This window comes from Coptis chinensis, chromosome 1 (assembly GCF_015680905.1).
Source record: "Coptis chinensis isolate HL-2020 chromosome 1, ASM1568090v1, whole genome shotgun sequence".
NCBI lineage: Eukaryota > Viridiplantae > Streptophyta > Magnoliopsida > Ranunculales > Ranunculaceae > Coptis > Coptis chinensis.
In genome coordinates this window covers 77149068-77163232 of record NC_141456.1, presented here as the reverse complement: position 1 = coordinate 77163232, position 14165 = coordinate 77149068, and the positions used below count along the sequence as shown (strand labels likewise).

Below are 14165 nucleotides of genomic sequence, written 5' to 3'. Positions count from 1 at the left end.
TGTGCTAACCTACGAGATTTCAAAAGTCAGCATTTTAATCGGGAACAAAATGAGCACAAACTCACAAAGATGGTTAAGAAAGTTTACTATAATTAACGAGACAGGACAGACAATGATGAATTGAAATTTTATTATTGCTAATGGAGATGAAAGTTAATAGAGGAGAGTTTGGCTTGGTTAATCTTCGTCCTCCTCTCACTTTTTCTTATATAATAAAATAGTCTGTTTACAATATAGAAAGCCCACCTCTCACGCCTACAAGAACTCTAACACCCCACTCTCTTTCAAGCTAGAGCATAAAGATCACAAATGCCCTACTTGACAAAAAGAGAATTAAATGAAATATGCAGTAGCGGCTTAGTGAGTAGATCCGCAAGCTGGTCTCCAAAGTGCACGAAATGAGTAACTGTCGTTTTGCTCATAACTAAGTCCTAGTTGAAATGACAACCAACCTCCACATGCTTAGTACCTTCATGAAATACCATGGCAACAAAGGTAACAATTTGATTATCACAAAACATCTGCATAAGAGAAGGAACAACAATATCTCACAAAGAAGTGAATAAACCCACATCATCTCACAAGTTGTATGAGCCATAGTTCTATACTCAGCTTCAGCACTGGACCTGGCTTGTTTCTTGTTGCACCATGAAACAAGATTCCCACCAACAAAGGTAGAATACCAAGAAGTAGATTGACGATCAGTATGACTACCAGCCATCATAAGTTGTATGACCCTTAAAGTTCATGGGCCCATCGGGAATCAAATAAAGGTACATCTGTTGGGATATTTGGCATTTACAAAGCCAATAAACATTTATTATTTATACATGATGATTAAATACACAAATATTATTATTATGCATATGGGTGAACTAATATCATATGATGAAACCATAAGTTCCATAGATAATAAAATTAGAACAATCAAACATATGAAAAGTCATGTGTGGGAGATTTGATTGTATCTATTTATCTAGAATGTTAACAGTTAGGGGTGAAGTCGGACGCTTCACTTATAAGACTGTAATATACATAACTGCTATATAACATGATGATGATATCTCAATCATTTGAGTATGACTCTAAGTTTGTATATTGGCGTAGTCACATGACTGATACTAAGAGGATCAAAGTGAGAACACACTATAAATTCGCTGTGAAGGGTAGTGTGCAAATCTCACTCTACCAATTAATCCCTAGACTTGAGGAATTGTGAAAATTCATTATGCCTCAAATTTATTACTTTGACACGTTAAAAGTAATAATGTCTATTCATAGACTAGACTTGACGTTTTGGATAATGAATATAGGTCGTCTTGAATCACAAATTCTAATAAAGGATCCACCACTCTACGGAGTTATGTATTAGGAAATTATGACATAACTAATTGAGCTCAAACCCGGCTGGTATAAAAAATAGTTTCTTAATGCTCAGTTGATGTTGGATGTCACATTAGGTCAATTAGACATGGGTGTGACAGTGAAGAACATATTTCCAGTGGTCTAATTGTGAATACAAGTGAGGTGGAGAGACTTAGATATAATTAATGGTAGGAAAAGACTTTCTTGAAAGTTTTAGGGGCCTTATTATAAATATGAATTTGTTAATGGACACTTTTCATATTAAAGAGATATATATAAAAAGTGTTTTAGTATATCAAGTACAAGTACTTGTATGACAAGGACTTGTCTTCTTAAGATAAGACTTGTAATCCTAAGTAGATCCCACTACACACTTACGAATTCTCAAAGTTTATCTATATAAGAGAATGACTTTTTGGTAGAAGGGACCATTAGCCTTTCCAGTAAAAGTAAAACTAAAAGCGGGAGAAAAGAAAAAGTATTTTGTAGTGTGTTAGAAGGCTGAAGACTAAGTTTTTGGATTCAGCTTTGAAAAGTTTTTCTTTACTGTCAATATCCAATTTCGGCTTTGAATTTTTTATTTTTTTTTCTTATTGTCCGGTGAAAGGGCAATCTATAACTGTTTGGTTTTCATAATTTTATCAATAAGGACATTTTTTACTAAAACACTAAACAGTGTGACGCAATGCATAAAAATATACAGATATGAATGACATCTATATTAATACTCATCTCAGCGTCTACATCAGTGTGAAAAACTCTTAAATTGAGACGGTGAGTTCAACTCATGCTCGAGTTTAAATTATTTTAATGGAGGTGATGTTGAAATGATTAAATACCAAGTATTTGCAACAGTTTGGATCCCTTGAGCGAATCATTACCAAATTATGTGTTTAAAGTTAAGAATTGTCATGGTTACTTGATTTGTACTACTCCATGATCAAATCGTATATTGCATTTGCTCTTAATGAATTGTTTCCAAAACTAATTTCAGCATATAGTTCATTTGTTGTTGAAGATCATCAGGCACAAGTCGCACCGCTTGAAATCTTTTGCACTTCGTCTAACCTGCTACACTTCAAAGGTCAGAGCCCTTGACCAGCTAATTTATTAAGTTCCTTCACTTCAGTGCATTTTTTTTTTTCTCTGCTTACATTGTTTCCCCTAAACTTTTCATGATTATTTTTCTAATTCTTTGCTTATATTGTTGCTCAAATAGGAATTTATGCCACTCTTTGTTACATAAAAGGTTTACAAAAATTTTCTTCTCGAGAAACTTTTTGGCAAATGGATACACAATAAAATAGTTGCACAACCCAAAAGATAATGTTGTAAGGTAACAATTGAGAGCTATGATGTCATTGGTATTTGTCTGAAGTAAGTGGATGGCTATAGTGCTTAATTTAATTCTCAGCTTGCAAGACTAATATTTTCTATACTCTAAATCTCTTATTCTTTTCCTGCATGTATTCCAAGTTGTATATAAGTATTTGTTGATCGACCCCAACTGACGCAATTAGTTTTTCGTTTTCTTTCGATATATATATCAACTTAACAAAACAGTTTGGTTTCCTGACTCGCGGCTGGGATTCGATTTTAGCGGGTATAAATCGAGGGTCAAGACTCAATACACCTCGACCATTTAGAATTAAAAACCCCAGCTATTAAAAGCCCGCCGAACTTCCCACCAATTTAAGCAGGCTAAACTCTTCGTTCTCCATCTCCCTCTTTCTGCCCCTCCAACTTCCCACCAATTTAAAGAACTAAACCTTTCGTTCTCCATCTCACTCTTTATGTCCCTCCATCTACCCCTCACTCTCCCTCTCGCTTGGGCTGTGGACACTAAGAATCTCATGTAAGTTATGTTCAAGTTCTTTTATATTGCTTAATGCTTTGGTTTTCCTTATTTTTTTTCCTTAGCGAGCAGTGAGTTTTGTTTATTTATGATCTATAAGCTTCTTAGTTAGTTTGGATTTCCGCAATGGTAATGATGGATTTTATGTCACTTACTTTCTTCAAATGGGTTTTCATTGCCCCATTTATATGTTCATCTTTGAGTCTTGAACCCCTGAACTAGAGTTGTGACCCAAATGACTTATTGGCATTGAAGGAGTTTGTTGGGAACCTTACAAATGGTTCCATTATCTTGGCGTGGTCTAATAATTTTGTTTGTTGTAAATGGGATGGTGTTTCCTGCAATAATCTACATCCCTGATTCAATTTACATGGTAGAGGCCTTAATCTGGAGTGGTTTAGATCAGTTGAAATTGCTTGATCTTTCATTCAATAATCTGGAAGGTGATATTTCCATAGAGCTTTCTAACTTGCAGAAGTTGGAGGTTCTTGATCTTAGCTACTACATGTTATTTGGATTAGTTTCACAGGTGCTCGGTGGTTTGACGTCTATCCTATCGCTTAATATATCAAACAATTTCTTTACTGGGGGTTTGCTTGAAATTGATGCTTATCTGAATCTTGCTGTACTCAATATAAGTGGTAATTGTTTCAATGGTCGCATTGATACAAAAATTTGCAACGCCTTCAAATTCTTCTGGAGGGCACATAGCGGAAGGTTTAACCAATTGCAGTACGACTCTTCGACAGCTGCATGTTGATTCCAATTTGCTTTCTGGCCATCTTCAAGACATTATATTTGATGACATCTTTGGAGTAGCTATCTATTTCTTTTAACAACTTTTTTGGGCAGTTGAGCAAAAGACTAAGTAAGCTTTTCAGACTTAAAACTTTGGCTGTTTCAGATGTGTTTGGAAATCTCAGAGAACTAGAGCAGTTCAGTGCACACTCCAATATTTTCTCTAGGCTTTTACCATATTCTCTATCATTTTGTCCAATGCTTCAAGTGCTCGACCTTTGGAACAATTCTCCTACAAGGAACATCAGTCTCAATTTGACAAGACTGCCCAATCTAACTTCACATGATATTTCCACTAATAATTTCTCAGCCCCCCTTCCTGCTACTCTATTGAGTTGTAGGTAGTTGAAAACCTTAAGCCTTGCTAAGAATAATTTCCATGGGGAGATCCTTAATGATTTTGCAAATCTCGCGTTTCTTTCATTTATTTTTTGTCAAACAATAGCTTTAAGAATTTGCCAGGGGTGTTGGGTGTACTTCAGCAATGCCATAATATAACTACTCTTTATTCTCACAAGGAATTTCCATGGGGAAGAAATTCCACAAAATGTTACTAGGTTTAAAAACTTGATGATCCTTGCTGTTGGCAATTGTGCATTCCGTGGCCAAATTCTTATGTGGTTACTGAATACCACAAGGTTACAGGTTTTTGATTTATCATGGAATCCCTTGAATGATAGCATCCCTCCATGGATTGACTAGATGGAAAATCTGTTTTACTTGGACATCTCAAATAATTCTCTTACAGGAGAACTGCCAAGAAGATTGACGAACTTGAAGAGCCTTACTTCGCCGAATGGTTGTACAAATGTTGCTGCATCTGTTGGCATACCTTTCTATGTCAAGCATAACCAGAGTGCTAACGGTCTGCAATACAACTAGGCGTCAAGCTTCCGTCCGTCGTTGTTATTAAGCAACAATAAGATCACTGGGATTTTATGGCCTGATATTGGTAGGTTGAAGGGGCCCCATGTCTTGGATTTGAACAAGAACAATATCGCTGGGACTATTCCAAGTACCATTTCGGACATGGTGAAAAAAAGATAACAATGAGGAAAGAGGGTTGCAATTCTTTTAATACTCAGATTGTGTTGAATTTATGAATTGCAAACTAGTTCTTCACAAAAGAGACGACATCAAGTAGTAAGTTAGTCATCCTTTCTAATTTTTTCAGTTTTTTCTCTATTACCATTTTTAATTAATCATCCTTTTAAAGTTTAGTGTTTGTGAATGTATACAAAGATGGACATGAATATAAACTTTGGATAGCGTTCAATACAACCAGGCGTCAAGCTTCCCTCCGTCGTTGTTAGTAAGTAACAATAAGATCACTGGGATTTTATGGCCTGATATTGGTAGGTTGAAGAGGCTCCATGTCTTGGATTTGAACAGGAATAATATCACTGAGACTATTCCAAGTACCATTTCGGACATGGTGAAAAAAAAGATAACAATGAGGAAAGAGGGTTGTGATTCCTATTAATACTCAGATTGTGTTGAATTTATGAATTGCAATCCGATTCTTCACAAAAGAGACGACATCAAGTAGTAAGTTAGTTCTCCTTTCTAATTTTTTCAGTTCTTTCTCTAATACAAATTTTAATTAATCCTCCTTTTAAAGTTTAGTGTTTGTGAATGTGATACAAAGATGAAAATGAATATAAACTTTGGATATGATAGCGTTCAATCATTTTGATAAGCTTTCCTATTGAAGGCACTCTCCAATCTAAATATACATTTTTTCATTCATGCCAAATGCAAATAACTTAGTTTCAAGAATATAATATTGTAATTGTTATGTTTTCCTTATTCAAAATGTTATATGTTATCCACCTATTTCCAGAACGAGCCCGTTATATGAACTGCAAATGAACTCTACCACCAAAAGTATATTTATAATATGAATTGATGGCTGATTTTTGGTGTAGATAGTCTTCTTATAACGAAGAATCTTCCTACGAAAAGTCAGCCCAAATGAAAATATTTAACATTGTCAAAAATTGTTTTGAAATTTGAAAAATCTGGACCGTTGGATAATATTATAACATTGTAAGCAATTTTTGATAGGTCTAGACATCTTCAAATGTATCGATTTTTTCCAAAGATGATCTATATTGTGGGGAGAACATCTCCACAAAAAAATCAGTTTCTAATTCATTATTTTTCATGGTGGAGTTTTTTTGGAGTTGTATAAGTGGAGTTCATATAACGGGTAGGTTTCCAAAATGCTTTCAATGAATTAGTGACATTATTTTTTAAAGTAAAATGCTCTTCATCACTAAATAAGTTATTGTTTTCTAGCAAATTATAATTTATGAGTTGCATACTTCTCAAAAAAAAAATTCCATTACAATAAATTTCATGTGTAAATTTATATTTATCTAAGTTATTTTTTATGAAATATGTGCCGAAGACACGGGTATTAACTAGTATATATACAGGCTAGCTAAGTCAACATACTATTATAACATATTACCTTGACATACCCAGCCAACCGTTAGATCCTGTGGCCACAGGATATATGTTTCTAATTAACAAAGGGTCCTGTTACTAACAGACCCCATATTGTGTTGGGCAGACTCCAAAACAAAAACAATTATTACAAGTGTGTCATTGGTCCCAAAAAGTCTAAAAAAACACAATTATTACAAATGTGCCATTGGTCCCAAAAAGTTGTTTTGTGTTGGGCACCTCCCAAACCAACGTGAATTTCCCCTTTTCAGCCCTTCTCTTCTCTTTTCTTCCACCATCCTAAATTTTAAACCATGAAAACTATATTCTAACACTAACAGTAAACACTAGGGCTGAATATGCACGTGACTAGGGCTGAATATGCATGTGTACAGTGGCTGAATGAGAAAATTCGAAAACCCCAAGCTTAAACGACCCGGCTAGGTCGTTAGTTGTGCACACCAAACGGTCTGGTCACACCGTCTGGACTGAGTCCAAAACAATGTGGCCATGTCGTTTGGGATTTGGACTTAGAAAAATTCCCAACAATATGGCCACACTGTTTGGACTAAGTCCCCAACAATATGGCCACACCGTTTGGGATTTGAACTTTGAAAAAATATAAAGTTATGTTTTTTGGCTTCATCTTGATCGGTGTGGGCACATTGTTTGGACTAAGTCCCAAACGGTGTGACCAAGTCGTTTGGGACTTAGTCCAAACGATGTGACCACACCGGTAAGTTTTTTTCTAAGTCCAAATCCCAAACGACATGGCTACATCGTTTTGGACTTAGTCTAGACGGTGTGACCAGATCGTTTGGTTTGCACAACAAACGACCTAGCCGGCCGTTTAAACTTGGGGTTTTCGAATTCAACTTTTTGGGACTAATGGTACACTTGTAATAATTGTTTTTTTAGACTTTTTAGGACCAATGACACACTTGTAATAATTGTTTTTTTTTGGGATCTGCCCAACACAATATGGTCCAAAACAAGAGGGGTAAAACTGACATTTTGTTTTTTCCACAAACGAAAAAACCTTTTCATCTTCTTCTTTCATTCACGTATAAACAAAGATGAACTAGCCTGAATAGCCGATATATATAGTTTTGACGAGCTTCTTCTGAATGTGGAACAAAATATTATCATCTCTAATGTTGAGAACTCAAAACTTGACGCCTTTCTAAAGATCCACTTTTGAGGGATGGGTTTTCACCCTCTCATCTGGGAGATGTTTATAAGAAGAGTGTACCTTGTAAGGATTCGGTTCCTCTTGTGGTAAGCACTTTGGGAGAGGGAAGAAGGGGGAGGAAATTAAACTACCAATTTTCTAACCTGTACTCTCCCTGCTCTGACTCTTAAATTCGAAAGTTGAGGATGGATACACTGGTCGATGATTCAAAAACGAATTATGTTTGGAAGCGGCTCTTAATTTCTGACCAACTTAAATAAGAAAATTGTATTGATCTGTTGTATTAATAGGATTGCAAGTCTGCAAGTTAATGGTGTTGTTACTATCGATAAATTGTCAGTTCGCATGAGCATAGTACAAAATATCGGGATATGGCAAAATATCGACTTCTGATTTATGGATATGTATCGTGGATATATCCCCCTGTGTGGGGATATATTACATTTGGGCATTTGTAAATATCGTGGATATATCGAGATATATCGAGATATATCGACAAATATCCACAGACTATGTGTGGGTATTTCTGACTGCAAATATCGTGGATATATCGCGATATATCGACAAATATCGATAAATATCCACAAATATCGACAAATATCTATATTTTCTTTGAATGTGGTCATTATAAAGGTTGAATTTGATCAGTCCTTACAAGTGTGAATAATGGAGAAGATTGTGATGGGTCGAGTTTTGACTGAGCTCGCTTTGGGACGAGCTGCCTACATATCAAGATTTTGTGATGAACTTGAATCAAGTCAGACATTGTTCCCCCCTTTCCTCTGTCAGCTCAAGTCCCTGTCTTGATGAGAATAAATGAGCTTTTAGACAGTGTATTTATAAGCGCGACTGATGCTACGACTTTAACTAACACACGTTACGTTGGCGTTCGCGCCGTTAGCGTGCATGTGCTAGGTTGTCACCTCGTTCTGGACGAGGTGTTATGTTGTAACGATCTATCATGAGTCCTGGAGGTTATCACCTCGTTCTAGACAAGGTGTTATGTTATAATGATCTTCCATGAGTTTTCCTGATTTGTGTTGGACACGTGCATAATATATATAAATATATTATTCCCCCTACGATCATACTTTTAATATAAATTACTCTTTAATACTCAAAAATACACCTCAGAATTCCTACATATTACATTGACTTTTCATTCTTTAACAATGAATCTTGAATTTTTTTTCTACATATTACAATACTTGTTGCACTTGCACTGAGCGTTTAATCATATAGCGCATCTATTAGATCTTCTGTTGTGATTGAATCCATGATGAGAGCGTGAAGGCCTGTAACCCTGATGTCCATAGATGCCTCGCCTATAGAGTCTATCCAACACTCTAACGTCTTCAGGAGACGACCAACACAACTCCAATCCACTTCATCAGTTGTCAATATGACGTGTTCAATTACATCACTTGCCAAAACTATGCTCCCACTAGTATCCTCCCCATCACTGCCATAAACCGCATCCATCATCTTGATCAGGCAATCTACAACATATTGCAGCCCTTTGGTTGAAGCCAGGATTTTACATCCTTCAATGGAGGTTGTTATTTGGGACAATAGGGGAAACATAAATAAAACAGAATAGAATGGTCTTGGTTTGTCCTCACCCTTGATGGAAAGAAGGTACTCGAGAAGATCTAGAGCCTTTAGCATGCAGGCAAAAGGTGATTCCGCCAAGTACTTCCCAACAAACAACACTGAATCAAAAAGATCCTCTCCTTTTCTATGATCATGATCCTTTGCCTCTTGCAAAAACTCTAGAACCTTAGCCATCGTCTCGTTCAGACCATTGACCATCATTATTCCCATGCTTTTATCAATATAACTCTCATTGATTTCAGAGACGTTTTCTGCTGAGACTGATTTCATCATCTTTTCTGTTGAGACTAATTTCATCATCTTTTCTTATGATGATTCCTTCACATATGAATCTTCAGCACAGATGCGCGCACACAAGAACAACTAGCCCTAGCATTTCCAGAGAGATAAGAGATAAGAGATAAGAGATAAGAGAATGAAGATAACAATAAAACAGTCACTGAATACCAAAGACACGTGACATCTTTAATTATTACAAAACTCAGGACGTGATATAGACCAACTAAGCAAAACCTAAACTACACAGAGACAGAAAAATCCTACAAAAATTTCGGCAGAGTTTCCTCTGTATTTTCGACATTTCATAAATTTAAATCCTGTCATAACCTTCAAATCCAATAAAACTACACCCAACTACTAAAAGAAATACTGATTCGCAGAACCAACTACTTAACCATCTCGACTAGTGCCAGTTAAGTCAAGTAACCAATCCTCGAATAAAAAAAATCCTACAAAAATTTTGGCAGAATTTCCTCTGTATTTTTAACATTTCATAAACTTAAATCCTGTCATAACTTGGAAATCCAATAAAACTACACCCACATACTAAAAGATATACTGATTCGTAGAACCGGCTACTTAACCATCTCGACTAGTGCCAGTTAAGTCAAGTAACCAACCCTCAAATCAAAAGAAAACAATTTATATACAAACAAATCCAAGAAACCCTAATATAGGTCTTATACAATACAAACTAACATACATACATCTCTACGTTATCATAACAACCTCAACAATATACATCACGTCCTCCACACTACTTATACATCAAAACCCATCTTTCAAAACAAAAGAGCTCAAATATGATACAACTTCATCATAAAACAAATAAAATTGATCAAATACAATACCTTTTAGCCGCGATTAGGTCTCCCACTGCTGTTCTCCATCTGCGTTCCAACACAGAACGCACCCCCATGCAAAAAAACATATTACGAGGGGGTAAGCATAAAGCTGATGTAAGTGATTTAGGGATAAGGCAGGTAGTTCCTCCCTCATAGGCATCGTAGTTCCTTATTCCCCTTAACAAAATAATCAAAGTATCATATACGCGATTATACAAAATAACTATATTTAACTTTTCTTTTACCTTTACCCAAGTTAGTTTTTCATAGGGTAGACACGCGCCCTGCACAAAGAGTTAGTAGGGTCTACCCTCTTGCAAATCACAATTCAATCAAGCAAATATAACTAACACTTAAGACATTCGTAACTTAACTATATCATCATATTTTATTTATAACATTGCAGACAAATATCCTTAGCCACGACCACGATAGTCACTTCTACACACTCATCGTGGATCGATACATATATCCAGAACGACAATGTTTGGTGGACGGAACATCGCCCGACATTCCCAAGTACTTCCTCCTCGGTGTACCAAGGGCCCGTTTCGATTCCACTTCAATAGAAGGTAGGTGGTTTCTAGGTCCTCATATTTGTCGAGCGTTGTATGCATCCCGTGCTTCCTTGGCAACGGCTTTGCATTTCTTGGCATACTCGATTCATAAAGCTTGCCAGCTCCTCCTCCCTTCTTGGCGTTTTGCCAGAATCGCCAATGTCATCCTCTCCAATGCCTTATCATTACTCTTCTTCTTCGACATTCCTCCGCCTCCTTCTTCTCCATCTCCGGATAGCCCGGAGATTCGCCAACTTCGTCCTTCACCTTCTCCATTTCGCGCCACTCTCCAACTCAGGGGATCAGTGCTATTTGCTTCAACTTTTGATATCCCGTCAACGGCTGCATAATAACACATAACATCTAAGTTCGGATCGCTTCATCAAAAATAAATCAACACCTCCACGAACATCAAAGCTTATCAAGCATTGAGCCGGATCCATCGCTCTTAGATTACGCCTTAAGCTCTTGGTGTCCATCTCCCTCCCTGTCCCCATCCAAGACTGAAACGCCCAGACATAGCTTCGCGATCGGGGCCACCTTGAAGTTGCGATCCGTTTTCTTCACAGAGCACTTTCGCCCCCGGACCGCCATCAACGTAGACCAGGCGGCGATCCGGTTCGTCACCGAGACTATGGTGTTACGCTTCTTTCCGCCTCCCTTGGTAAAAGCAAAGAGCCTTCCCCTTTCCAGCAAAGTGTCCATTCCAAAACCCGTGCACGCATCCACTCCTCCAAGGCGGGCATCCTCAAGTTCAGTCCCAGCTTGATGTTTCTCCCGCTTTTTAACCCAGTTCGCTCAGCTGAAGTTTGCAACACAGTATGCTGCGCGACCTTGGCCACCTTGGCCGCCCTCTCCTCAGAGGAACCCGCCTTCTGCTTCGCTGAACTTCCAGGAACAAACTCCACCTCCTCCAGCTCAAGTGGAGACCACTCCCTCCTATTCCCCCGAGGAGCAGGCCTAGGAGTACCAGCCCCTCCTCTCGCAGCAGTTCGTCGAGTAGAAATCATAATCCTCGACAATTCCGCATCCCCTCCAGGCTGCTTCGACGACCTCACAAATTCCACTTCACTTGCAGGACGCTTTCCTGAAATAGATGCCCCCGCATCACTACGTTCTTTCACCATCCTTTTCCTCTCCTCCCTGGTCACCAGTTCGCCACCATCCTTTACAAAATCCGATATACAATACTTTCTGTTAACGTGATAGGGAAAAGAAAAGAAAAAACATGCATAATATTATCGTCGCAAGTCACAGAGATTACTACCATGTCTTGCAAAACCAGAAACTGGACTGCTATGGTGGTTAGTGGCATAGGAGAAGGTTTGGTATTAAGCACTTAGGGATAAAATCTGAGGAATATTCAAGGAATCGGCGAAATGGTAGAAGATATATAAAACATGTTGAAAGTTGAAATAGATGTAAAATAGATAATGCTGAAGCGCATACATACTCCATATCCAGTAACATCACCAATATGCATATATTGTTAGAGTGAATGTATGCATTTTTGTTAACTGTTTTACAAGCGCATGTTCTTAAGAGTTAAAAAACTATTTTTCTCAAGGATTTATCACATCAAATGGTGTCTACCAAAAAAGACATACATAACATTCTCACTTCAATGAAATGCTATATGGTTGAACAACAATAACACGGTTTAAAACAATACGAAAACATAAATCCAATCATATTGAAGTAGACTCACTTCTAGGAACCTGTATTTTTGCTTGAATCTGGCCAACAAGAGCTTCTTCAGCGAGGTAGTTCTTTCTCCAGCTTCATATTCAAATGAGAAAGACAAAAAATAAAAAAAGATCATGCATCTCTATTTATAGGGACCCCTACACAAATATACAACAACAATTAACGTAGATACAAACATGCCGCCTAATACCATTTGACAATCTAGCATACTACTTGGGCATTAAAGGAGTGCTACAACAACCGAACCAGTATGCAACATTTTGGTCATTGGCACTACGAAATATCACCATTTACTAACTCATCCATTTAGTACAAGTGAATCAGTTTTGTACCTAAAAGACCTTCATATATAGTTCTAAGTCATTGAAAACCATTATAGGGTACAAATATGAGAAATAGTATAGGCTAAAAGCGAAAAATGATGATTTCATCTAACGCACCAAAGCGTATCCCAGAACATGCTATGTCTAGCTGCTTCTTGCTCTTTCATCACTTTAACAACGCTAGGAACCATGCATAAGCTTTCAAGCAAGCAATTAACATATATATGTCCTAATATATGCCACAATCACGAGTTTCCGAATTGTTATCTGGCCCTGGCTATTAATACATCGACTTTCAAGAAATCAATTAGTACTACATTTGTGAGTAATGGTGGTTTTATGGTTGTTGAATGATTTGGTTCAGGGATGGCAGAAGTTCCAAGACATAAAAAGGCATTTATTGCAATGAGAGCTCTAGGGGTTGATGACAAGACTCTTGAAACAAGATTGAAGAATTTATTGAAAGTGTATAAAACTGGGAACCTATTGAAGAGGAAAACTATAGAGTTCTTGCCGATGTGATATTTGAAGATGGGAAAAATCAGGTGGTTATTGTTTTTATATCATTTTTGTGGTGAATTGTTGGGCTTGTTTTCTGACTTTAGTGAAATGTAAGTAATCTTATTTGGTCATGATGTTATCGGTGGAGGAAGCAAGGAAGAGGAAGGAATCCCGAGTTCTAGTGATTATGAGCGTCAACCGAAGAAATTAAATTGACACAACACAAAAGTCGAAGCTTCACATTCGGTGGTTACCCTCTCCAATCGTCGAGGTGTAACTCCACGGCGTAGTCCCGAGTCGAGGAAAGGAAATAGCAGCTTCCCAGCCTTTTCCTAGGGGAAGATTACGAGACTGTGCCTTCTTCACTGGATTGGTTACTAGGGACACACAAAATGGACATAATATATCTCAAACTCATAACAAAGCAATGCAAGTCCGGTTTCCACAGCGGAGCCACTTTAGAGAACGAGGAAACAACAATGAACCAAAGCCTACTTCATCTAGATTGTGGTCTAGAGACAGAACAAATGAACCTAAATCACCTCGGACTCATACCAGATGCGATGTAAAAAGAACTCAAGCCTGTTTCAAGAATCCGAGCCACTTCGAGAGAGCAAGGAAAAGACAATGTCTCGTCATCTCAAAATAGTATGAGGCAGGATGTCGCGAGGGCATCTA

At 37.5% G+C, this 14165-nt stretch overlaps 1 protein-coding gene and 1 pseudogene across 1 annotated transcript; one reads left to right on the top strand and one right to left on the bottom strand.

Annotated features, from left to right (window-relative positions):
• Positions 1 to 3355: 3355 nt before the first annotated feature.
• Positions 3356 to 5501, top strand: LOC147525243 (receptor-like protein 18; annotated as a pseudogene).
• Positions 5502 to 8891: 3390 nt separating this feature from the next.
• LOC147525242 (uncharacterized) lies at positions 8892 to 9575 on the bottom strand. Its single transcript, XM_086578785.1, has one exon. The coding sequence runs from the start codon at positions 9573 to 9575 to the stop codon at positions 8892 to 8894; it is 684 nt and encodes a 227-aa protein (XP_086434911.1).
• Between the last annotated feature and the right edge of the window lie 4590 nt (positions 9576 to 14165).